Here is a 24,885-nt window from a genome sequence, read left to right on the forward strand (position 1 = left end):
GCTAGTGCATCACGTGACTATGGCTTCCTTTTTTTGCTTTTTTGTTGCTGTCAAACTCGACGGCGACGACGACGACGACAAGATATAAAAGAGGCCGAGCAAGGCAGAGATGAAAAAAAAAAAAGTGAAGCCGAAGGTTGGTAGACGAAGCTCGCTATTTTGTTTGACGCGGGCGTCGATGTTAATTTACGTGATTATTGATAATATTTACTCCGTACCTCCATGAAACTGCCATTATTCCACAAACCAGAAAAGACGAAGCTCCTTTTTTGTGTGCCGCGCCAGACTAGACAAGAGACCATAATACAAAGCTAACCAAAGGACCCAGAGGATGGAGCAGCTGCAAGGGGCCGCCCGAGCGAACATGAAAAGACCAAATAATACCAGTGAAAGATGAAAGAGCAGAAGAAACTAGCTGGCGGCCCACTGGACGACCTGCAGAGCGGACATTACTAGTATAAGGGTTGACGGGAGGATCCTGCGAGATCTACGTTAGCTTGACACTACTGGGTCTGGAGCCAGGAGTTGCTGCGTTATAATGGCATGTCTTTGACTTACCATATGACATAGGAATGGAAGAGGATCCTCGACATCGCGCCCATATAGACGTTATTGATCTGGCAGATCTGAGCCAGCTGCAGGGCCGAAGGTGCACCCACCAGCAGGAAACACACGACGATGAAGATGGGATCTTCCAGGATACTGACAGGCACAAACTTGGCGACCAGGGCAAGAATTGGACCCATGATGACTGTTGGAAGAACCATACGAGCTACTAGCGAAGCAACGATGAGTTTACGCTCTTCAGCTGGATCGTCGTCGTCGGATAAGACATCCTTGGGCAGGGTGCTTCGTTCCAGGTTGGCACCGAGAACGACTAGGATCAGAGGAACTGCAACGCCGCCGGACTGCTTCACAGCGCGGGTGACGGAGTTGCTCAGGAAGTTGCCTGGGGTGAAGAAGACACGCTGGACGGACGGGATAGAGGCTACGAGGACGGCAATAAGCATCGCCCAGAGAGGAGGGTTCATGAAAGACCAGAGGCCAGAGAAGAACGAGGTAAGCCGGGAAGAGACCCAGCTGAGACTCTTCTGGAGCGGAACAGGTAAGGAGGCGAAGAAACGTTGGGAAGTGGAGCGTATGCTGGTGGTAATGGGGCGGAGGATGCGGCAGAGGAATGACTGTTTACTACTGCTGTCGGCCTGGTCTGGTCGGACGAGAAATTGGCCTGTTGGCAGGACTAGAGCAGGCAGGTCTGTCTCGTCGTTGTGATGGCTACCGTCAGCACTGTTAATTTTGGCATACGGGCGATGTCGTTCGAGAACCGGCGTCTGCGAGCCGGATTCAAAGTGCAAGGAGTCTTCCGAGTGTGTCGATCGAGGAGTAGTGTTTCCGCTGTTAACTGCAGTGCGAACTAGATCCTCTGGTTCGTCGAGATATCTACCATCGTTACTATCATTATCATCGTCTTCTTCGGGGTCATCGCGGTATCTATCTGCAGCATTGATAGGGGCTTCTTCCTCGTCGCGCAAGTAGGCTTCCCGAGGAGCCAGAAGAACATGGTATCCCCAGCTCCAGCGGACCACCTGGCCGAGCTGCTGGAAAATGAGCAGGTAAAGGATTCCTCTGGCGGCGACTTCGTTGTCGTTGTCGTTGGGGATCTTGTCCCAGTGCAGGCCAGAGAGTGTCTTTGAAAGTGAAATCACCAGTGATATCGGCAGGGAATTCGAATTGCCAAAGACCTACGCTGTGTTATTAGCACTCTCTTTTTCTTTCAGCCACCGCAATGTCTCCCGGCCCCCAGCGACTTCATGACTTACTCCCATGGCCTTGACGAAGTTGGACTGTCTCTTCCTGAAACCAAAACATCTTGACACTATCAACGCCGAAGTATAGGAGACCAGTGTCTGGATGATGAAAAGCACCGGGATAACAGCTAGATCCACCAGCTTACCTGCCGTCAGCTGGGAAGCAAGCTTGGTGAAGATCAGACAAGGCGTAAATAGCATGACGTTCAAGTTGGCGACAAACTTCTGGGCTTCGGCATCGAACATGCCCATGCGTGCGATGATGTACCCTGGTAGTGAGACACAGACAACCTCGAGGACCGCTTCAAAGACAAGTAGGGCGAGATGGGGGATGGACGGGTGAGGGCCGCCGCCGGACGAGCTGTCGACCAGCCCCAAACCAGCGTTTGCTCGTTCGAAGGACTGCGGAGATAGCATTTTGTTTCCCCCTGTTCTTCCTCTTCTTTTTCTCTTTTTCCTTCTTATCTCCTTGACTCCGGCTGCCTGTTGATGTAGATGCTGCCTACCGGAGAGAGGAGGACGATGATGGCGGAGAGATCTCTACCACGAGATTATTGAGAATGAAGAAGTTGAAGGACAGAGTTAAAAAAAGACCAGACAGCCCCCGACTATCACTGCTAGTTCCCACGAAAGCGGTCGAGATCAGAATCGATAAGCCAACTCTTCACTGGTGCTTTTGGTCTGCGCGGCAATCAGGGTGCATGGCAGCTATGGCACCTGCCCGCCAATCACAGTGGGAGGAAACATCATGCCTGTGGCTCGGGATTCTCGCCCAGACCTTGGCTCATTCTGTTGAATGAAAAATGAAACAGTGCAAACAGCTCATATGGACACAAAAAGCTGAGGGAAGGCGAGGAAGACAAAGCAGGAGGAAGAAGACGTTGAGAGGAAGCCAGGATGGGTACCTGGTTGTCGCTGTCTCCTCTGCATCTGACTTCCTCTCTCCATCTCCATCCAGCTCCATCCCCCATCTCTACCTGCATGCTGCAGCTTATGCGGCTACACTACCCAGAAGTCGACATCTTAGCTAACTAAACTACACGACGGACGCCACTCGCCACCCGACCAAGACAAGGGACGAGGAGAAGGAGAAGGGATTGACACTCAAGAGAGACGGCCGCGCATCCCTACGGCCGGGCACCAACCCGTCTCTGACCCCCAACTGAAAAAGGGCTGCTGCACTCTGTAACCAGCAGGACACTCCCCCTCAGGCAGCAACTTTTCCTCTTCGCCTATCAGATCCGCGCGATACGAAGACGATGTGGCTCATGCCGCGTGGCTTATCCTGTCAGCTTTGCTCAAAGCAACGAACTGGCCTTACCAAATCTCCACCGTTGAGAGGCGTCTTTCCCCAGAGTTGGCTTATAGCGAACACTAAGAATACTCCGTATAGATGTAGACATATCCCCGTTCCCTGCCATCGTTCCGGACTCCATCACATTCCCCATAGTTAGGCAATGACGGCAATTAGATAGGTAGTAGAGCTTAGCAAATCAGATCCCGACGTTTCAGGGCGTCCATGACTTACTTTTCCTCGGTTCCCTCTTGGTGGCGACGCAGAACCGAGAGCTGCGTATGTAACGATGGCCAGATAAGATACCTGAAGCTGTTCTTTTTTTTTTTTTTTTTTTTTTTCTTCTGGCCCTCCTTGACGGTAGCGAGGAAAAGATGATCCGGCGGGTTGCCTTTTTTTTTTTTTTTTTTTTGGCTTTCCACAGTTAGAGTAAAAGGCCCGACGTTGACATTTTTTTTATTATTTATCCATGACCACCGCAGACAGATACAGTCCCGTCCTCGCCCTGCTGCTCGCCTCTCCGGTGGTGATAGCTGCTACTGCTGCTGCTGCTGCTGATCGTTGTTAAACCAGTTACTGCTCGGCAGTCATCCTGACCTCCCATCCCACTCATCCCGCATCACCGCAAGCAAGCCACACCGGATAAATAAGAGAGAGAGAGAGCACCTCCGAAGACGAGCAACAAGAGTTGCGATTTGCCTCGACCTGGCCGATGAGTGCCCCTCGGCCGTCGACTATACGCTGACACTGTTCTGTGCGTCCTTACTTGCTATTTTCCTGCGTCTCATGGACCGTTAAACGTGTGCTGCTGTGGATTTCTCTCCTCCTACGGCTCGTTTTGTTGCTTGCTTTGAGATACAGGAGAAGAACCCCAGAAAAAAAAAAAGAGAGAAAGACGAGAAAAAAAGGAAACGAAGAGAAAAAGGGGCAAGAGATGGAAGAGAGCAACCAGGTGCGCGAAGGCGTCAAGATGCAGGGCGTCGACGGTGTTGCAGATACGCCGTCATATTCTGCCTCCTCTGCCTCCATGACCACCGCCTCTGCCTCAGCATCAACAACCTCGACATCTGCACCCGGTGCTGCCGCTCCTATCACGGCGGCTCCTGTGGAGGGCCGCCCTCGACTGCCAGTCATGCCGGCTACGACGGCCTCGATTCGCACCACTTCCGGCATGATGACTCCCTCATCCACGCCGCTGGGCCATGTCAACGCTGCCCGCCGCCCTGGTCCCCTGCCGGCCCGCGGAAGCCAGTCCAGCGGCCTGTCCCAGGATATACAGGAGAAAATGAAAGCCTTCTCCCTCTCTCGCCAGGGAGCGCCCGGCAATGGGAGCAACGGGAACGAGAGACTGCCCGGCATCCCTATCGCTGCCCCTCAGGCTACCAGCCCCTGGTCCCCCCCGTCTGTTCAGGGAGGTGCCGCAGCTGCTCCCATGGGACGCACTCCTACTCCCAAAATGGGTGGAGGAGGTCTTGCTGCTAAGAGAGGCATGGCCGGTGGTATGAAATTGTCAAATGTTACTGGACAGCCCCCTGGCGCGGCTCCAGGTATACCAAACGCCAGCTCTGGTGCCAACGGGAGTCCAGCCAATCTGCCAAAGGCTAGCGGCACCCCGCAGTCCTCGAATACCCCCGTCTCAGCTTTTAGCAAGTACTCGGAGCTCATTGATACAAAGGCCGGCACAATAAATTTCAAGAACAAGGCCATTATCCACGGTGGAGGCATTGATTTCTCCTCCGGCCAGAGCTTCAGTATTTCCCTGGATGATGTTGAGTCTCTCAACGAGCTAGGGAAAGGGAACTACGGTACCGTCTACAGAGTACGACACTGTCGGCCAAAGATACGACGGCCTGGTCTCGGCTTGAAGGGGAGCATGGCAGTAGGCAATCTGCCAGACAGCAATACCAACAACAATGGCCAGAACAACAATGATTCGAACTCCCTCGATACAACTTCAAATACGATAAAGAGCAAGGGCGACCTTACAAACGTCATCATGGCCATGAAGGAGATCCGTCTCGAGCTCGATGAGGCCAAATTCACCGCTATCATCATGGAACTGGACATCCTACATCGCTGTATCTCACCCTTCATCATCGATTTCTACGGCGCTTTCTTTCAGGAGGGAGCTGTCTACATCTGTGTTGAGTTCATGGATGGTGGATCTATGGAAAAAGTCTACGCAGGGGGTGTACCTGAAAACATCTTGCGCAAAATCACTCTCTCGACTGTCATGGGCCTCAAGTGTCTCAAGGACGAACATAACATCATCCATCGAGACGTGAAACCGACGAACATCCTTGTCAACACGCGTGGACAGATCAAGATCTGCGATTTCGGAGTGAGCGGTAACCTTGTTGCTAGCATTGCGAAGACAAACATTGGCTGTCAGAGTTACATGGCCCCCGAGCGTATTGCAGGTGGTGGGCATCCCGGTAGCTCCGGTGGAGGCACGTACAGCGTTCAATCCGACATCTGGAGTCTTGGCTTGACCATCGTCGAATGTGCGATGGGCAGGTACCCCTACCCCCCTGAGACATACAACAATATCTTCAGCCAACTCAATGTATGTCTTACCCTGTCCTTCAAGCCTACTGCTCTCATTCGTCTTGACTAACATCTGCGCATTAGGCCATCGTGCAAGGGGACCCGCCAACTCTACCCGATCCAGGCTTCTCCCCCGAGGCAAAAGACTTCGTCGCAAGCTGTCTGCAGAAAAATCCCGCTGCCAGACCAACATATGCCAATCTTATTCGACATGCCTGGGTAGAAAAGCTCATGCAACCACCTACTGCTACACCAGAAGCGTCGGAAGCAGCAGAAACTGCAGGATCAGAAGAGCCAACCGATACCAGAAGCCCAGACGTGCCCGACCATAACACCGACACCTACGATAAGGAGGTCGCCGCGTGGGTTATAGAAGCTCTTAAACGACGGGCAGGTGAAGCTAATGGCAGGGAACGGCCTGCTTTACACGCCGTGGCACTGGACGCCGTGCCTAAAAGCCCTTTACTCGAAGGCCAGAGCTAATCGGCTTTTCTCTGGCCTTTCCCAAGCTTGGAACCGCACGTTTATCGAATATCGCACAACACATAACAACCATCTCTCCCTGCTCCATATTCTATGCTCATTGACGCATTAGTACCCTTATGTCGGCGTTGCATAAGATAGGATACGGGTGCTGGCCACCGTGTATCAAAAGCTACATCGAAAGAGGCCAGCAACTACAAAGCATGACTAACAATAAAAAAAAGAGAGAGAGAGAGACAAAAAAAGAGAGAAACTCACTCGATATATTCCTATCTACTAGTATATGAATGCAATATCCCAACCCGAAGAACTAAGTACTTCCCTTCCCCTCACCACCCATCTCTCGCGACAGATTAACAATTAAACAATTTATCCAACACTACAGTTCCTCCTCTTCCCTCGCTCTTCCCGCTAAGTTTTCAATGTTTTCCCTCACTATCTTTCTCAAGGGGAGCGCTGACTTACATGGTACTACGGGATGGGTTTATTCATGGGAATCTCTATCAATAGTTCACATGCTTGGAGAGAAATATTAATTTATTCTTACTTATTGAGCTTGCGTAATTACTCTACTTTCGTAGTCGCTGGTTCGTGGAATTTTTAATAGTAGCTGCATGAATGCCCCCATCGCTTCACCAAGCATGCCGATCCTGGTACATACCAGGACCACTAATGGCCGAAGTTCTAACATGTGAAAATCTCTGGATCGTGGCGGCACCGGCGGGTAAGTGGCTCCATAAAAACAAGCTTTTGTGGACCCTCGGCGCTTACTTCCCATGCAGCCTCAATTAAGACAATGAAATGCCGCCAATCAGCGCCAGTTTCTTGTTACACCAAGACGCCTCACCCGAAATTACGTGACGTCATATTGCTTAAGCTTGTAAGCACACGATCGATTTTACGCGTGGTTCCGATGAATGTCCGACGTACTTAGAGCAGATCCCATTCCGCCTTGCTGTGCCGTCCAATGCAGGAACAAACGGTGGTCGGACCATATCAAAGGTGCGGCGTGTTCCCGTCTGCATAAAGAGGGCGTAGATCTTCATCGACTGCCTTAACTATGTGTATCAAAGCAGCTTGCATCTCAGTTTAATGAATTAATGTCGTCGGGGAATAATGAAATGGTTTCTCTTTGTCGCTCTTTCTTGGCTGGTACGAGAAGAGAATCTACCCCTGTCGCTAGGGAACGAGAGACTTCTCAACAGTTACTATAACTAGCAAAACTATCCCTGGTTACCTTGTAAAAGAACTACGACGAATAGATCTAATTATCAAATCCCGCGAGTGGGTAGTTCCCAGCCTAATATAACTTTAGCAGGTAAATTTCCCGTTGGATAGCCGCTGACCACTCGTCCATGCATAATCCTAGCATATGTCTCGCGAATGTCATCTCGGACACTTATCTACATCAGTTTAAAGTGGCGAGTGATCGAAGTTTGTCCTTTCGATAGCTGCATCCTTTGAAGCCTGCTGTACGGAGTAGATGTTGAAAAATGCTACGACAGGATATTTCCAATCGGTTAGATCTTTCTGCCCACCTTTGTCGGGCCAAACATAATATTGCTTCTTTGACCCGCGTGTCGTGAGAGACCCTCCTCGGCCCGTAGCGCCACACTAGTCAGCTAGCTAGTTAACCCAGTTCGCTGGTTCATCCACTTTCAAAGGCGACAGCAAGCCACAGATATAATAAGCTTCTGTAATGGTCTGACCAACTCAACGCTTTACACACCTGGTGGCAATAAACAGCAGTCAAGGGTATGAAGAAATACAGTCGAACGGCCAACACAATAACACTAAAAGAGAAACCGGGAGAAACTATGGTCAGTTTTGTCATTTCTATTCCCGTATTGCGTATTTATTACCTCAGTTAAGGAAATAGCCAGGGTGGCATTAGCATCGGTTCCATCCATGATTCAGACTTCGTGCTGTTGCGTTCGGATGACCTACCCTTTACTTCCTTTATAATTGGCATTCAAATTAGATAAATTGTTCAAGTCTACATTTGTCCAGATCACACTTTAAGGTAAGCAATGTAAGGAGGGAAGATTTGGAATCGAGAGAAGTTTAATCGCATAATGTACCTGAACATTTTCCCCTGCATGTTCCATTTTGTGCGAGAATAATTATACGTTCAGCTCTCCGACGGGGCCCGAGGGCTTTCGACAGGGGCTCTACTATACGCGGTGCTAACTACTCCCGACTAGGCAATCCCGGCAGTCCCTGAGCAGGCTGCTCGTATCCGTACTGTGGTATAGAGCCTGTAACGCCTGGTGGCGCTCTGTAACCTGCCTGCAACCACTATTCTGCTCACATACTGCCTAGAAGCTCCTCGTTGTGGAGCTAGCGTGAAGCTTTTCCGCTGGAGACCTTGGGGGAAAGTACGCGACGAGAAAATAGTGAAATTGATGAGTGGTATAAGAGCTAGGAACCACACATCTCAAGTATACTTAATTCTGTTTTGTATACACAGGCACCTCACAGTTATACATGTATCCCTAGGATTTGTCATCATATATCCAGTAATTGCCATGGTTTCAGTCGGGATATGGCAAGCAATGTGAATACAAAGTGCGTACCTTGAGTCATGTCAATAACAAATATAACTATCCAAGCCCTTCCCTCAAGCTAAAAAGAATCGAGCAAGACTCCAGCTCCTCGCAAGGCTGGGATTGCGTATTGACGAGTCCACTCATTACACTTGAAAATAGGGCGACGTTGCTCATCAGGCTCGTAGCGTTCCCCATCCTGTCTAGTCCAGATGATCTCATGGCGCCCAGTAGTAGGATCAATTTCCCAAAAATTAATACCTTGCTGCTTGGTTGGTCGTGGCAGTTCTTTTAAAATAGCGCTGATTTTTCCAGAGTGAAAATCGGCCCGTAAAACCCGTCCAGTTTGTGGGAAGCTGTGTAGATATTCCGATTCCATTTCTCGGTCGAACTCTCGCTCCTCATAGCGCATGCCACTAGCAGCAATAATATCACCTGTAACGTGGAACAGAGTTCCTTTCCCGTAGCCAGGGTTGGTTTCAACGAGTACACCTTCGTGGTATCTTTTTTCTGGGTCAAGAGGATCGAAAGCAGCTGTGTCAAGCTCAGGTTTGTAAACCCGATACCACTCTTCCTCTCCAGGAGCAACCTCTTTCCTCGACATGATAATAAATTTAGAATAAGAGAGGCAAAAAATAGATAGAAGAAAAATTACATACGACAGTCGGGATTCGCTGGTGGTCACCCACCCAACTACTAACCGACCGGCAAGTGGCTTAAGTACAGCTGAGCAGACGGGAAGCTCTGTTTTCCACTTCCTGTGGTCGTATGTACTTGATATAAAGAAGAGCAGGGTTCTATGGTGCAGTTCAGTGGGGTAATAGGTATTGTCATTCGAATCGGTCCATCACTGGGTAGTTACCTCCGGTAAACAAAGTCGACAAGGCCGAGCTGAACCTAGCCACAGCTAAAGTTTAGCTTTTGATATTCAGTTGGAGACGTAGATTTAGACCATATCTTATGCCTTTGGTATGATTCGCTTTGGTGAATTCAGCCAGGAAGTTGACGGTTGACGGTTGTAGTTCTGGTTTCCCCTCTGAGAAAGTTAGCCCTTGCCAAGATCGCGGGAGCCTCCTAGTATCTGGATGACATAATCACGGAATATTTGTAATTCCTTTAATTAGTAATAGATATCTGACTCAGCAAGCCTCGGCCCGTCCGAAAAGTGCCGGCTGAATAATCAGGAAAGCGACGCCTGGTCAAGAAAAGCCGCCAGCAGCAAAAGAGCAGACGGGAAGAAGAAGAAAGCGACGAAGACAAGAAACATCTCGCAGGGACTCCCAAGGCCCATCCTGGTCGTTTTTCTTTTTCCTTCTCGCTCGCCCGTGCCTTTACCTTTTCCCCGCCGCCATCCAAGGCATGCCCTCCCTGCCCACCCCGCCATCCGCCTCAACGCTGCTGTCTCAACTCGGACGTTGCACCAGACATAAGAACTCCCTTTTCCCGCCGGCTGTCATTTCGCCCCCGTTCTACTCCTCCTCTATTCGCCGGTATCATATTCAACAGCGACCCCATAGTGGCTTATTTTCCCCTCTTGCCGCTCGCAACAGAACACTGGCGACTAGGAAGGTCACAGTGACCCATTCCTCACCTCGCCTCGGAGCTATTGCCCGGCAGCTATCTTCAACTCCCGCTTTGCAAGGCAAAATGGCTCCAATTGATATGGAAGGAGTAGAGAAGTACGATTATATTGTGATTGGAGGTGGCAGTGGTGGCAGCGGTGGTGCTAGACGGGCCGCCGGTTGGTACAAGGCAAAGACCCTCATCGTTGAGAATGGGCGATCTGGAGGCACCTGTGTTAACGTCGGGTATGAGATATATTATCCTCATAAAAAACTATAAAGGAACGGCTTGCTGATAGTATATCCAGATGTGTACCAAAGAAGATGACTTGGAACTTCGGTTCAATCAATGAGCACCTCGAGCACGCCAAACACTATGGATATGACGTCCCCAAAAACATCAAGTATGACTACGGTTATTTCAAGCGTACGCGAGATGCCACCATTGAGCGCCTAAATGGGATTTATGAACGCAACTGGAACCGCGAGGGAATTGATCTTGTTAAGGGAACTGCCAAGTTCGTCGAACCCAAGGTCCTAGAGATTGATCTGATGGACGGATCAGGAAAGAAAATGGTTACCGCACCACACATCCTGATCGCTGTTGGCGGTTATCCTATCGTCCCGGATATCCCCGGTGCCGAGCATGGGATCACCAGCGACGGTTTCTTTGAAATGGAAGAGCTGCCTCCCAAGCTGGCCGTGGTTGGAGCCGGGTACATTGCGGTTGAATTGGCTGGTGTTATGAATGCCGTTGGTGTCGAGACACACATGTTCATCCGCGGAGACACCTTTTTGAGGAAATTCGACCCCATGATCCAGGAGACTATGACAAAACGTTATGAGGCTACTGGCATGCACCTCCACCGAGGATATACTGGAATGAAGAAGATTGAATTGCTAAGCCCCGGGAAAGGCGCAGAAAAGCGTCTCAAACTCACATTCGATGACGGATCAGAGATGGAGGTCAACGAGCTTCTTTGGGCCATTGGCCGTGCTCCCGCAGTTACGAAGTTGGGTCTCAAGGAGATTGGTGTCAAGCAAAAGGAAAGTGGCCACATTATCGTCGATGAATTCCAAAACACCTCGGTCGATGGCATCTACGCTCTAGGGGATGTAACAGGTCAGGCAGAGTTAACTCCAGGTACGTAGATATATGTGGCTCTTTGTTCTACTGCTTCTCTTCTGCTAACTGTCAAAATAGTCGCCATTGCTGCTGGCCGACAGCTTGGAAATCGTCTTTTTGGACCTCCAGAGCTCAAGTCCTCTAAGCTCTCCTACGAAAACATTCCAACTGTGGTCTTTTCCCATCCCGAGGTCGGAACATCTGGTCTCACTGAACCTGAGGCCATTGAAAAGTATGGCAAGGAGAACTTGAAAATCTACCACACCAAATTCACAGACATGTTCTTCAGTGTTTTCCCAGCTGAGGAAAAAGAGAAGAACCCTACTGAAATGAAACTCATCTGTGCCGGACCCGAGGAGAAAGTTGTTGGATTGCATATTCTTGGCCTTGGTGTTGGTGAGATGTTGCAAGGTTTTGGTGTCGCAATGAAGATGGGTGCCACCAAGAAGGATTTCGACTCTTGTGTAGCCATCCATCCTACCAGCGCAGAGGAATTGGTTACTCTACGATAGTTCTATAGTGCGCTTGTCTATGATCTGGATATGAATGATTTATGGACTGTATATAGACCCAGCCCAGTTCTTGCATTTGCTCTTTGTGTTATTATTTAGTCTATCAAAGATATACACCACTCTTCAGCATTATTGACAATCAAAGGCTTCATCCAATCATTTGCTTTAGTCTACTCTAGCTAAGGCATTCTGTGTAGATAAGTAAAGAAGCACACATTCGTCTGTCTATCCGCTACAATTTCGGAGCGAGCTTTGGCGGGGAGACGTCAATTTGGTTCCACCAGGGATATGCGGCAGGGACGTCTTTCGGGTTGTTGAATGACCCTTTGAACTGTGGGCTTCTCTTTTCGAAGAAGCTTTTTACCCCTTCTTCGTTGTCTCTGTTACCAAAGAGGGGATAGATAAGGGATGAATCAAGCAGATGCGTGGCTTCTGCGCTGTCTGGGCCACGGTACATGAGATCTCTCATCAAGGAGGTTGATATCGTCGACGTATTGCATGCAATATCATCAGCTATCTCGAGAGCTCGAGCCAGCGTAGTTTCTGGCGTAGGCAGGAGCTCTGAGAATAAGTCCTTCAGTAAAGGATGTTCAGCTGGGTATGCTAAACCAGTGGTAACGACGTGCAGGGCACGAGAGTAGCCGATAAGCCTTGGTAGGAAAAATGAGGACACGGCTTCCATTATAATCCCACGGCGGGAAAATACAAAGCCGATTTTTGCCTTTGCGGTAGCCACGCGGATGGTTGCTGGTAGCGTCATCGTGATGCCAATACCAACGGCGGATCCGTTGATAGCTGCTATAGTTGGTTTTCGGCAGTTATGTATTGCCAGGGCTATTCTACCACCACTTCACCAAGGTATTAGCCATAGTCGGGATTTGGTTGTTTAAGGCACCTGTATACATACCCGTCTCTGTGGTCCTTTTCCCTGGCAGCGGCACCTCCGGTCCCCATTCCTTTGAAACCAATGTCTAAATCTGCACCGGCGCAGAACGCCTTGTTTCCGGAGCCTGTCATCACAACGGCTTTCACACGGTCATCAATATCAACCATCCCGAACACTGAAGCTATTTCTCTGGACATTTGCTCCGTGTAGGCATTGAGCTTGTCCGGCCGGTGCAATGTAAGCAGCAATACCGGTGTAGGTGTCGGCGATGATGCAGGGACATGGGAGAGCTTGATTTGCTCGGTTGGCAGGGCCGCATACGATTCCGGAAGAGATGGAGACATCTTGGTATATTTATCTCTGGCTGTATGGTATGATGTGGATGGATGAAAGCCTTTCTTCCTGGATATCTTTAATTGTCGTCTTAGATCTGCTATCCTGTAACTAGGAGATAACAGCTTTATTAGGGCAGATATTAGGTCTTTAACGCAGTGACAGCCCCGGTCCAGCACGGACTTGGGTATATAATATATAGAAGATGCCAGAGCCGAGGTAACTAACCAGGAGTAAATGAAGCCCTGTCACCAATGGGTGCCTCTCTATATCAGTGACAAGCCTTCAGAGGCGAGTTAACAAGTGATTGTGTACCTATGCTCTTCATACGATGAATTCCTCTTCCAGTCATGAATATTCCCGCCTCTCCGCCGGTTTCTTGATGTTGTTGTTCATCGGCTTTAAAGGGGCAGAAGATATGGGGTAGGTACACGTGATAGGAGCTCGGCCCGGGGGGTAAAAGGCAAAACTTTGCGATGAAGAAACTCGAAGAGATGCAAGACTACTAGACCATAGAACGAAGCAGGGACTCTCATGAGACGGTTTCCTTTGACAGCCCAGAGATGGGGCGACCGGTCGTCATTTCGCCAAATAAGTCGACGGCAACTGGTGTTTGCTGCTACATCGCCGGTTCAGAGCAGATTCTGCTCATGCTTAGCGCAGCAGGACACCAAGACACCCGCTACAAAACCGACCTCGACAGCGTCGGCGGATCATAGAGCTCTCGGTACAGCGCAAGACTTGTTCACGAACTCCATTTATAGCCCCGGATCCCCTCTATTCCGCCCCAATGGCACTCATATCCTCAACAAGCTCATTACCTTCCTTCGCGCACAATACAAGCAGTACGGATTTCGTGAAGTTCTCACCCCGAATATCTATAAACAGTCACTGTGGGAAGTTTCCGGACACTGGCAAAACTATAAGGATGATATGTACGAGGTAGGAGGGCGAGGGGATACCGGCGATACCGGCGAGACGAGCGAGAATGAGATTTATGGCTTAAAACCCATGAATTGTCCTGGACACTGCCTATTATTTAAATCCCAGAAGCATTCATATCGAGAACTCCCGGTCCGATATGCGGATTTCAGCCCTCTTCACCGTAATGAAGTTTCGGGCTCGCTTTCGGGTCTGACGCGGGTAAGGAGGTTCCACCAGGATGACGGACATATTTTTTGTCGTCCGGGTCAGATCGGCAGCGAGATACAGTTGGCGCTGAAGTTCGCGGACACTGTCCTACAAACTTTTGGACTTGCAGATGGATACAGACTTGTCCTCTCTACCCGGCCGGAAAAGGATTTTATCGGCAGTTTGGAGCAATGGGAAAATGCCGAGCAGCAGCTTCGACAAGCACTAGATAACAGCGGCCTAAGCTGGGAGCTTAATGAAGGGGACGGCGCATTCTATGGCCCAAAGATTGATTTGCAGATTCAGGACTCCCAGGGCAAATACCACCAGCTATCTACCATACAATTGGATATGAATCTCCCACAGAGGTTTGAGCTAGACTATCTAGTTCCCGAGGGCTCAGAGGAATATGACCCAGCTACGGGCGGGAGGGCCACCCCTGTATTGATTCATCGAGCCATTTTTGGCTCCCTTGAGCGGTTCTTTGCGCTTTTGATTGAACGATACAATGGCCAATGGCCTTTTTGGCTCTCACCCCGCCAGGCCATCCTCCTTACTATCGGGAAGGGGCTAGAGCAAACCGCAGAAGATGCAGTGGCTAAGATATCGGGGTTCGAACCCATCACTTCCAGCCGCCCCTCAAGTACTGGCTTACCTCTATCACCGCTGCAACCGACGTTCAATGTCGATCTTGATCTTGCCAGTAGATCACTTCCCAAGAAGATCCACGACGCTCATGCTGCGAGGTACAACCTGGTCTTCATCATGGGACCCAAAAACGTCGCTGACGGATCGGTAGACATTGACTTGTCCGGCCAGGTGGGCGGCAAGAGTGAAGACGAAATCAAGGCGCTGCTGGACGGCATACCCTGCTGGGATATCTCTCTCTCCGCGAAACCTGGTGAACGGACAACTGCAAAGATGAAGATGAAGGTCGACGACGTACACGCCTGGCTTGTCAACCTCGAAAGGAGGTTCCTATGATCTCTCTACAGAACTCCGGCCTCTCTCTATAGATGTACAACAAGGTGCTTGCTTAGGTATGTATGTATAATAGTAGTAGATATTTAGATAGACTTAAATCACCCTCACCTTCCGCTTTGGGAATAATATCATGTGACATGGATAAACTTTTATCCGAGCGCTTACCTCGGCTATGGAGAAACCAAATCCCGACCCGGTTTTGCCCCGCCGAAATTTGGCCTCACGTTGGTCTCGTTTTTGTAATGCGATTTGATATATGAAAAGATACAAGATGGGATAGCTAGCTGCCTGCTGTCCGACCAAGTTGCGAACGGGTACCAGGAATACGAATAGCGCTCTCGGATCCCGTGAGATGGCCGTTGAGCCACGAACTCACAGGCCGATTCACGCTGCGCTCACCTCTCGTTGGATCCCATGTCTGACTCGTCAAAACCATCAATCTCTCGAAAAAGCGCTTTCTCATGCGAAGCATGTCGCAAGCGTAAGGTAATTATACAAATTATGCTTTTATCGTTTAATCCGCCCAGAGGCTTACGGAGGTATAGGTAAAATGTAATGCTGCGACACCGTCATGTTCGCGCTGCTCCGCGCGGGGTGAAACATGCGTGTATACATTGTGAGCATTTGACCACTTTCGTTACAAATGCCCAGCACTGCATAAGCAAATACTAATCGATAGGTGAAGAACCCCAACGCTGTCGTACACGCGAACCCTCGAATCACGCATTGCAAAGCTCGAAGCGGAGCTGGCAAAGTATAGAAACGAGCCCCAGAATCGCAATGGCAGTGACACAGAACAACAGGAGCAGGGGTTGAAGGTCGAGGAATCAGATCGGCCTTCTTCTATCGATTCACTCGAGCAACACCGTGAAGATGATAAGGAAGCTGTGGATTCACTCTCTCGGGACATCGAAGGCTTAACAGTAGAAGATGACGGGCGCATCTCTTTCCATGGGCCAACGAGTCTATTTCAGCTGCCGAGCGGTCTGGCAGAGGCTGCTAACCCGGCTTTGCCAGTCGATAATGAGTCCGATGGTCGAAAGGAGCGTCTCATTAACAATGCATGGAGAGAACGTGCCTTCGAGCAATTGACTACCATCCCAGTATGAGCTTTTTCTGACTTCGACGAAACGGGGATCGTTCTCGTCGAGATATGTCTAGTCATCTACTAATCCGCTCCAAAATAGGAACCATTCAATTACCTTCTGGATTCTCACTGGTGTTGGATACAGCCATTGTTTAATTTCGTTTATCGCCCAGCTTTCACACGTATGTACCCAATCATGGTTCTTGCAAGAGACCATTCCATTCTGGATAGCTAAATTTCGGGTTTATATAATAGGTGATATGAAGATGAATGGCCCTTACTTTTCAGAAATACTCCTTAATGCTATTCTCTCCCACTCGCTTCGATGGTGCAGGGACGAACCGAAGATTGCTCGTATGCTTGATGCATATGATGGAGGGCAGCAATTCCGACAACGAGCCGTAACGGGGTTATTCGAAAGTTTGAAAGGTGGAAACGGTCAAATAACGGTTGTCCAAACGCTTCTTCTTCTCAGCGCTCAGGAATGCGGCCGTGGAAATCGTACCCAGGCATGGTTATACAGCGGGATGGCCTTTCGACTGCTAGAGGACTTGGGTATTACTATCGATAGCAGGAAGTACTCTGGGTCAGTGCAGTTCTCAGACGAAGACGTTGAGATAAGAAATCGACTTTTCTGGAGCTGTTACTTTTGGGACAAATTGGTGTCGCTGTACTTTGGTCGATCTCCAATCATCCAGGATACCCCGGTCTCTCCGCCGCGGATTCTTTGTAAGTTTACCCTTTACTACTTTCTCATTTGGTCGCATTGCTAATGTGGCATTCAAGTGGATGATACTGCAGAGATCGAGATATGGACTCCACACGGAGTAGTATTCCCCGAGGGCATGCACTATCCTCCGACACAGGCACATTCGACGTCATGCTTCATGAAAATGTGTTCGTTGGCCGAAATACTCAATCAAATTATTATCCATATCTACGATCCTGTTCGCCAGAGCACGGAAGCTCAGATACAGGAATGTGTGGATAAACAGGGAGCCAATCTAGAAAAATGGTGGAATGAACTTCCGCCATTCCTAAAACTTATCCCCAATAATCTTCCCACATATTGCCCACCAAGTCATGTTGTGACTCTCAAGTATGTTATCTGCCCTGGTTCTTCAAGTGTATAACTAACTCTTCGTTAGCTGCATATATCACACTACTAACATCCTCCTACACCGTCCAATGCTCTGCTCCAGGCCCTTCCGGACAAGGGCAAATGCTGCAAGCAATGCTAACCATTTGGTTCAATGCCTCTCCTCTGCATCCTCCAACATATCTCTTTACGACCTCTTTCGACGGACATTTGGTGACAGTCACGTCGTTCTGTCTCTTGCATACAGTTTATATACGGCTGCTTCTATCTTCATACTTGAGATCCAGGCATTGAAATATGCGTCTCCTTCAACGTTGGAAAAGCTGAGATACTGCATCCTCGCCCTTGAACGCGTGAAAGCTGCCAATCCAGGTATGCCTCCACTAAGTGAATGGTACTTTAAAAAACTCATTGTAGCTAATCTTGAACTAGTAATACACACTGCCCTTGGCCTGATTGAGAAAGAGCTCAAGAAGCTCCGAATCAATATATTCGACACCCTAGCCAACCCAGATCAACAAACCATCCCGGCTGTATCCCCGCAAACTACTACGTCGTCGCCGCCTTCTTCTCTAGACCCCTTACATAGCCAACATATGTATACCCTGCCACCCCACGGGGCGTTTAGTATCACACCACCTCCAGCAGATCCCCAACAGGCACATCAGCAGCAGCAACAGCCGTTGCCACACCAAAACACCACCTTCATGATGGATACCCCATCGCTACCTGATCCGCCTGACTTCATCGCTCAAGATCGAATGTATGACATCGCGCCAGAGCTATTCGAAGCCTTCTCATATGCGGAACCTAACACGCCCGGTGGTGTTGGGGCAGGGTTCGACTCTACTAACTGGGCCGGCACTGGGCCGACAAGTTAAAGTATATGTCATTCGTCTTTCAATTTTCCTCAATCTTGACCTAAGCTGTGCTTGATCTACTTTCGAATTTTCTTTAAATATCTATAGGAAGAAAAATCTTGGCATTTTGGCTTCTGCATACTATGTATACATGACGGTGGTGGCTAGGCGTTGCTTTTCATTTATTTCGTCTTTAGATAGGATTACGGTTATTTGGACTTAAACCGGTTGCGAAATCACTTACAAATACCATTGAATAAATCGTTTAAGAGTATACCTTCGAGCCAATGCTGGTACAGACTGCAGACTGGATATCAAATATTGCATGGTTGCCCAACGGACGGCAAAACTAAGAGGAGTCAACTCATCCCTTCCTAACTTTCGATTATTCTCCGTCTATAATGATAACACCCTGGATCATCCTTGAAAATCAGCGGACTGTCTCTCCCCGTCTCCGTCTGCTGATTTCCACGTGACTGGTCTAACTAACTAGGATGTCGAGGAATCAAGAGCTGGAACAACAGCCAGACTACATACACCCTTTGCTATGAGATATCTACTCCGCAGGCTGCCATCTTGTTGGCCAACTACACCATATCGGTTCTCTAAGGCCATCTTTCCGCAGTACAGGATCATGAGCACTCTGCCAAAACTCCCTCCGGCATCATGGGACAGCCATATGCACATTGTTGACCCAGAGAAATACCCCCTCGCACTAGGTGCCCAATATGTGCCCCCTATTCACACATTGTCTGATGCGATGACTTTTGAGTCTTCGGTTGGCATCCAAAATATTGTCCTGGTACAGCCGTCTATATACGGATTTGACAACTCATGCATGCTCGATGGACTGAAGGAGCTGGGCCCCAAGCAGGGTAGAGCGGTGGTCTCCCTGGATCCAGCCAACCCACCATCTGATGATATCCTTAAGTCATGGCATCAATGGGGTGTACGTGGAGTGAGACTTAACCTGCAATCGACTGGCAAAGAGATGAGTGCTGGGGAGCTGAAGGAAGTTATGCACAAGTATGCAGATATCATTCGCCCCTATGGCTGGGTTTTGCAGCTATACATTGCCCTCCAGAACGTCCCACCCCTGGTAGAAATTGTACCACATTTAGGGGTCACTGTGTGTCTCGACCACTTCGGAAGCCCCAAACTACCTATTTCAGCCTCTGGCCCAGCCAGCACGACAGGTTTTGATCCTTATTCCCTCCCTGGCTTTGCGGAGAAGATCGAGCTTTTGAAAGGTGGTCATACATATGTTAAGATATCTGCTGCCTACCGTCTCACAAGCAACCCCCAGTTTGATGGCCTACGGGAAATGTTCATGGAATATATGCGTGTCGCACCCGGTCGGGTTGTGTTTGCTACTGACTGGCCGCACACGAGGTTCGACTCGGTCGACATTGTCCCGTTCATCAAAGCTTGTGTTGACTGGTGTGGTGGAAATCAGAATATGGTCAAAAGATTGTTCCGGCATAATGCTGAGGCGCTTTGGGATATCGAGTCTGAGACTGAATCGTGAATACTGTTCTTTTCCATGCTATTTCTGGGTATACCAATAGACATATTTCCACGAACTTACGGCATGATTTATCATGGCCCACCGTTGTTGTGTTTGAAGATAAATTCCATTCATAGAACGATAGTTATAAACAGGTGTTGATGACCTGATTTGCACAACCCCGAGAAGATCTTACAGCACCCCCTACATATTGAATACTATTCGAGTTCCCGTTCTCTTCCCCTTGTGTGTACTGGCTTTTGTGAGTCCCCACAACCGTACATCTATGCTTTTCGATGGTCTTCTTTCTGGTTGACAAACATGTACCCCTTCGCACGGCTATCGCAGAAATGAGTGGTCTGATCGGCCTATAACCAGAACAGTTATCAGAGACTCCTTTTCTTTCGTCTTGTTCTTTTTTTTATAAACACGTTCAAGACAAAAGAGAGAACATACTAAAGGCTTGCAGCATTCCACGGGTGATTTATCTTTACAGCCTTCTTTTCTCGGAGCAAGAGTGCCTATTAGATCCAGTTTATTGATGCATTAGTATACAACCATGAAACGCCGTCACGTCTTTACACAGGAAATTTTACATACATCCGGTTCCAAAGAGGCCCTTGGGGGTTTTGTCTTCATAGTGAGTGCAGCAGTAGGCCTCTCTTTCGCTTGGACAGGTCCACACAGCCCTGGTAAAAGGTGCAAGGCAGGATATAGTTATCAAGGCCACGGAGGCCATGTTCATTCCGGCAAGACGCATAATGCTGAGAAGTGGTGGAGCTTTTCTAGATCAAGCCCGTCAAGTATATGGATGAGCTGGTCAATATGTTTTTGACTACAGCTAGCTGTGGATGATCAAGGTCGATCTTCTGTCTTCACTGTTGTAGCGATGCAGTCAAGAAGAAGTCGACGTTCTGCCTATAAATATTTTCCCATCTGGGACTAACCCTCAACGACACACAACTCCATGGCTCACGCATATCAACGACTTGCTCTCATAACACCGTCTTATGACCCTTTATTCTCTGTGGTAACGCATGGAGTGAACATCTTATACTGTATCGATGCTGATTTGAAACGCAACTCTGCCGTTCGTTACACAGATTGCGCAGTTTCATCCCATCGTACAGGAGGATATAAGGCTACTTCCCGCAATATTTCATCAGCTGAAAGCTATCACATGGCTAATACCAGCTAACATTTCAATGTATCAGGCCTTCCTTAGAGTGATATGCAATAAGTCTGGTCCGGGTACTCGGCTCGGGTGGAGGCAACACGGCCTTTCTATGGGATATAGGGTATTAAGTCGTCAAGCACAAAACCAATGTCAAGGAGGATGGTATAAAATGGTATGGCATTAGTTAGTTAAACCTATACTGATACTTCATTATCATACTGTCATTATAACCGTTAAAAACATACTCGTTAGATCGTGAATCGGAAACGTGGATCGTCATCGCCCATGTTCCCCAGGATGCTCTCATCCAGCTGAAGCCTATCATCACGCTTGCCTTGCTCTCTCAGTCTGTTCTCACGCACAAGCCCGAGAGCAAGGACAATACTACTAGTTCCGCACATGATCATGGTGGCCAGACAAACACCATAGCCAACAAAGTACCGGGGTGCGTCTTTGGGTACGAAGACGTTGCTTGCAACCAGGCCGCCCAGATTACCAATTCCAATCTGGATCGCCAGGCCAATAGCTCGTTTGTAATGACCTCCTAGGTTATTCGCAAACCAGACAATTGTCACGGGCTGGACAATATAGCAGCCAATGCTGACGAAGAATACTGCCATGTAACGAACAGCATCAGGTAGCCCGCCACCCACGGGACCCTGACAAAGGAGGATGATATACCCAATGCTCCCGAATATAACGCCAAAGACGATGAATCCAAGCCGGTGCTTCAAGCGGTCTGTCAGATATGAGACAACGAGTGTGACAAACGCTGTCACAAGCCATACCGGAATGCTGTGGACTTGGCTTTGGATCCCGGAATATCCGAGGGACTTCACAATAGTTGGGATGAAAAGAGCAGTCGCATATCCGGACACTGTAATGTTGATATAGATGAATGTGCCAACATAAAGCTTCCAGTCAGATAGGATCCTTTTCCAAGCAGCAAGGTCAAGCCTGTCCATACGTGCACCTCCCCCAACATCTTGGCTGCTGCGAGTAACCATCATTTTCCTTTCTTTGCTAGTCAGGAATTTAGCCTGCTCTGGCCAGTCGGCAATAAAGAACTTTGCAGGTCCCGCAAGAGCAATTGAAAAGAGGCCCTCCAGTATAAATATCCATCTCCAGCCAGAATAGCCTCCGAGGCCATCCATATGATCAATGGCGTATGCGAGGAGGCCTCCAAAAGCGCCTGCAAGCAAACCTGCAACCCAAAAGAGTGAAAGTCGTTTCTGGAATTCATGTCTTTTGTAGTATGTGGCCATCAAGTATGCGCAGCCGGGGACATAGCCAGCCTCAAACGCGCCGATGAAAAAGCGACAAACAATGAGATCGCCATTGTTTCTCACAAAGCCTTGACACATGGATGATACGCCTAGAGATTCAATCGCTCAGTCAACATGTTCATTCGGACGAGAAAAGGAGTAGAAAGGATATTACCCACCCCACAAGAAAGTGAGCATGCTGATCCAAGTTGATGGAGCAAACTTCTTCAGCAGGATATTGCTTGGAATATCCATCAGAACGTATGGCACGAAAAAAACCTGGACTGCAACGTTGAATTGGTTTCCCTTGAGCTTCAATTCTTCCATTATCCCCAAAACAGCCACGTTTCCGAGATTGATACGGTCGAGAAAGCCAAAGACGAAGAGGATCCATAGGGGAATCATCAAGTTAATATCAACCTTACGCATCATTTTCTTCTCTGCCTGGGGAGACATGTTTCCTTCTCCCGCTGGGCCGCATTCTGAACCGGATCCTTCGACTACAATCTTCTGAGGAGTCGTCTTCTCCCCTACTGCCAGATCCGCCATATCTTCTGGTATTGTGAAGTTTCAAGAAAAGTCGTCAAAAACTGCGCCGATTCCGCGAATTGTGGCAGAAATGGCGAAGGAGGAATGAAACCGAGTGTCTTCCACAGCCATCTTCATTTATGGGTGCAGAATTTTCTTCGAACCTGGCATGCAGAGTACAAAAGTCCAGGAAGTGCAGGGTCTAGAGCCCGAAGTCCGGAGTCCAGAGTACAAACCTGCCGTCTGCTCGGGCAGAATGGTAGCATCGGCCCTAAGGCAAGTCAAGACCTGGGTGTATGTACACTAGTAAAGGGAAACGGAAGGATCCATGTCGACTGGTAGATTGCTTGCAGTGGCCCAAGAAATGGATAATGTCGTGTCTACCACATGGTTTTATGCTGTGTGGGTATACTCCGGCTCCGTACTCCCGCCCTGAGGTAACTATAACTAACTCCTTAATGAATCCACAATACATAAGAGAACTATCCAGTTGCTGTCAACAACGGGAGGGGATAGAAGTTTTGTAGTCCCGTCGAAACAAGCCCTGTGCAGGGGCCTCCCTCAAGCAGCGAGAGAAAATCCCCTAGTGTCCCCCTTAGCATACCACATCTCTCCGTAACCATAGACAATAGCAAGGGAACCGCCGCTCCACACAAGCAAGAACCGCCAGAATGCGTGGTAATGGGAGCTCCTCCACTTGCTTGGTTAATAGTTAACTGTCTAATCGGAGATCCCGGGCTGGAGACACTCAGACTTTCCGCGCACAAATTTTGAATAACGGCTAGGAGAGTAGGCATCATGACTCGAAGCTCTTGCATAGTTACATCGAAAGCTTGCTTGCTCCCTTCGTCCATCCATGTGCAAAATTGGACTTGAATAAGATTACCAGAGTCTTTTCGCAGTGGTTGAAAGTTGTCACTTGTCTTTTTTACAGTGCTCCTGCAGCTTTCTAGTTCACTAAGCATTCCTGGCTACCTCTCCGGGCGTGGTGAATACAATATACGGAGTAATCAGATAGCATTTAGCCACCAAGTATCAACTAGTTGGTGTTTATAGCCATTTTCTTCGTTTTCTTCTCTCCAGTTAGTTAGTTAGCTGTTTGAATCTGTGGCCGTGGGTCATAGAGGCCGAGTCAATGGTTGAGGCACAAAAGATGCTAGAGAATCACTCGGTATAGAACGTACAAAATGGAGTCGCCTGGTTCTTTGTGTCTCTCAGTCAGTCGGTTCTTTGTGTCTCTCGGTCAGTCATTGCTCTGAAGTAGCGTATATGAGTCTGTTGTACTCCGTAGACCAGGCCTGTCTGGACAAATGATACCTAAATACCGCCGAGCCAAACTGACCGGACAGCATGGAGTTATATCTCTGACAGTATATTGGCAATGCCTAACATCAACTGTTCCGTCTAATCCTGCTCCCTTGCCTGGAGTCTTCATATGAGGTTTATCATGTTGACGTTCAGGTTTTGCTCGATGACTAGCTTCTGTTGCCTTAGTAGCTATCACTGTCGAACAGATAAGCCTGTTTCCCCTCTGCCTAAGACTATACTGCTGTTGTTCCTGCGGTAATCGCCTGGAAAAGGATCTCAGTGAGAGCTCTTTTGCCTGTCCCCTGTGGGAGTTAGCTTAAAGATAACCCCCTTGGATAAATATCACCATTTTATAAGTCCACTGACTTATCTTCAGACTTTGCTGCCGGTATGCCAGACTTTGTAGCTTGAATAGAAGTTTCTTCCCTTCTAAGAGAGAGAAAGAGAGAGAGAGATAGAAATGTTCGGAGGTCAAGTTGAACTGCTATAGCCAGTTGGCAGGTTGTTAGTCGGCCAAGTCGGTTAACTCTAGTCAGTCAGCAGCTATAGTTGTACTTGAACTAGCTAGTTACCCGTGGCGTGGTCATGGGGACCTTAACTAACTAGCTAATTTCCGCTCTCTATCCAGAGTATCGTATCTGAGCTGCAACCCCCAAGGAGAACATACTGTAAGCTCGGCTTGCGCTATATATCAACTCGAGCAGTCATAATAGTCCAAATGTTGGCACTCCATTCGAGGGCTCCACCGACATGTCCCTCGCGATCAATTGCGTAAGAGAAACACTCACAAGGCCTTGATTTTTGGCCCTTGAAAAGCAGACACTAATTACACATCCCAGCAC

The 24,885-nt window shown here is 48.8% G+C and overlaps 10 protein-coding genes and 1 non-coding gene across 13 annotated transcripts; 6 read left to right on the top strand and 5 right to left on the bottom strand.

The window, feature by feature from the left end:
- Nucleotides 1-353: 353 nt before the first annotated feature.
- On the bottom strand, nucleotides 354-2,141 carry TERG_08065 (uncharacterized protein). The gene is made up of 2 exons (XM_047748880.1): nucleotides 559-2,141; nucleotides 354-478 (listed from the first exon to the last, which is right to left on the bottom strand). Exons 1-2 carry the CDS (start codon nucleotides 1,029-1,031, stop codon nucleotides 412-414), a joined length of 540 nt encoding a protein of 179 aa, XP_047604871.1. The 5' UTR covers nucleotides 1,032-2,141; the 3' UTR covers nucleotides 354-411.
- Nucleotides 2,142-3,576: 1,435 nt separating this feature from the next.
- TERG_08066 (STE/STE7 protein kinase) lies at nucleotides 3,577-6,743 on the top strand. Its single transcript, XM_003231232.2, has 2 exons — nucleotides 3,577-5,668; nucleotides 5,734-6,743. Exons 1-2 carry the CDS (start codon nucleotides 4,037-4,039, stop codon nucleotides 6,130-6,132), a joined length of 2,031 nt encoding a protein of 676 aa, XP_003231280.1. The 5' UTR covers nucleotides 3,577-4,036; the 3' UTR covers nucleotides 6,133-6,743.
- Nucleotides 6,744-6,867: 124 nt separating this feature from the next.
- On the bottom strand, nucleotides 6,868-9,851 carry TERG_08068 (uncharacterized protein). The gene has a single exon (XM_047748881.1). It carries the CDS (start codon nucleotides 9,280-9,282, stop codon nucleotides 8,758-8,760), a length of 525 nt encoding a protein of 174 aa, XP_047604872.1. The 5' UTR covers nucleotides 9,283-9,851; the 3' UTR covers nucleotides 6,868-8,757.
- On the bottom strand, nucleotides 9,331-9,446 carry TERG_10015. Its single transcript, XR_007130582.1, has one exon. It is a non-coding gene; the product is annotated as a 5S ribosomal RNA (ribosomal RNA).
- A 186-nt stretch (nucleotides 9,852-10,037) lies between the features above and the next one.
- TERG_08069 (glutathione-disulfide reductase) lies at nucleotides 10,038-11,878 on the top strand (the record flags this gene model as incomplete). 3 transcript variants are annotated; one of them, XM_003231235.2, is made up of 3 exons in its annotated part: nucleotides 10,038-10,486; nucleotides 10,549-11,384; nucleotides 11,445-11,878. In XM_003231235.2, the coding sequence occupies 3 exons, from the start codon at nucleotides 10,038-10,040 to the stop codon at nucleotides 11,876-11,878; spliced, it is 1,719 nt and encodes a 572-aa protein (XP_003231283.2). The 3 variants fall into 3 exon arrangements, with proteins under 3 accessions (XP_003231283.2, XP_047607460.1, XP_047607461.1); XM_047750529.1 differs by lacking the exon at nucleotides 11,445-11,878 and having other exon boundaries at nucleotides 10,549-11,392; XM_047750530.1 differs by lacking the exon at nucleotides 10,038-10,486 and having other exon boundaries at nucleotides 10,565-11,384.
- Nucleotides 11,879-12,110: 232 nt separating this feature from the next.
- On the bottom strand, nucleotides 12,111-13,108 carry TERG_08070 (uncharacterized protein; the record flags this gene model as incomplete). Its single annotated transcript, XM_003231236.1, has 2 exons — nucleotides 12,111-12,726; nucleotides 12,786-13,108. 2 exons carry the CDS (start codon nucleotides 13,106-13,108, stop codon nucleotides 12,111-12,113), a joined length of 939 nt encoding a protein of 312 aa, XP_003231284.1.
- A 523-nt stretch (nucleotides 13,109-13,631) lies between these two features.
- Nucleotides 13,632-15,212, top strand: TERG_08071 (threonine-tRNA ligase; the record flags this gene model as incomplete). Its single annotated transcript, XM_003231237.1, has 1 exon — nucleotides 13,632-15,212. One exon carries the CDS (start codon nucleotides 13,632-13,634, stop codon nucleotides 15,210-15,212), a length of 1,581 nt encoding a protein of 526 aa, XP_003231285.1.
- Nucleotides 15,213-15,682: 470 nt separating this feature from the next.
- Nucleotides 15,683-18,279, top strand: TERG_08072 (uncharacterized protein; the record flags this gene model as incomplete). The annotated part of the gene is made up of 7 exons (XM_047748882.1): nucleotides 15,683-15,693; nucleotides 15,898-16,315; nucleotides 16,400-16,481; nucleotides 16,555-17,028; nucleotides 17,086-17,398; nucleotides 17,448-17,770; nucleotides 17,831-18,279. 7 exons carry the CDS (start codon nucleotides 15,683-15,685, stop codon nucleotides 18,277-18,279), a joined length of 2,070 nt encoding a protein of 689 aa, XP_047604873.1.
- Nucleotides 18,280-18,892: 613 nt separating this feature from the next.
- TERG_08073 (uncharacterized protein) lies at nucleotides 18,893-19,786 on the top strand (the record flags this gene model as incomplete). The annotated part of the gene is made up of 1 exon (XM_003231239.1): nucleotides 18,893-19,786. One exon carries the CDS (start codon nucleotides 18,893-18,895, stop codon nucleotides 19,784-19,786), a length of 894 nt encoding a protein of 297 aa, XP_003231287.1.
- Nucleotides 19,787-20,049: 263 nt separating this feature from the next.
- Nucleotides 20,050-20,525, bottom strand: TERG_08074 (uncharacterized protein; the record flags this gene model as incomplete). The annotated part of the gene is made up of 3 exons (XM_003231240.1): nucleotides 20,050-20,133; nucleotides 20,222-20,286; nucleotides 20,366-20,525. 3 exons carry the CDS (start codon nucleotides 20,523-20,525, stop codon nucleotides 20,050-20,052), a joined length of 309 nt encoding a protein of 102 aa, XP_003231288.1.
- A 1,557-nt stretch (nucleotides 20,526-22,082) lies between these two features.
- Nucleotides 22,083-23,286, top strand: TERG_12644 (uncharacterized protein). Its single transcript, XM_047751575.1, has one exon. The coding sequence runs from the start codon at nucleotides 22,404-22,406 to the stop codon at nucleotides 22,719-22,721; it is 318 nt and encodes a 105-aa protein (XP_047607462.1). The 5' UTR covers nucleotides 22,083-22,403; the 3' UTR covers nucleotides 22,722-23,286.
- The last annotated feature ends 1,599 nt before the right edge of the window (nucleotides 23,287-24,885 follow it).

Source organism: Trichophyton rubrum (assembly GCF_000151425.1).
Source record: "Trichophyton rubrum CBS 118892 genomic scaffold supercont2.12, whole genome shotgun sequence".
Taxonomy (NCBI): domain Eukaryota; kingdom Fungi; phylum Ascomycota; class Eurotiomycetes; order Onygenales; family Arthrodermataceae; genus Trichophyton; species Trichophyton rubrum.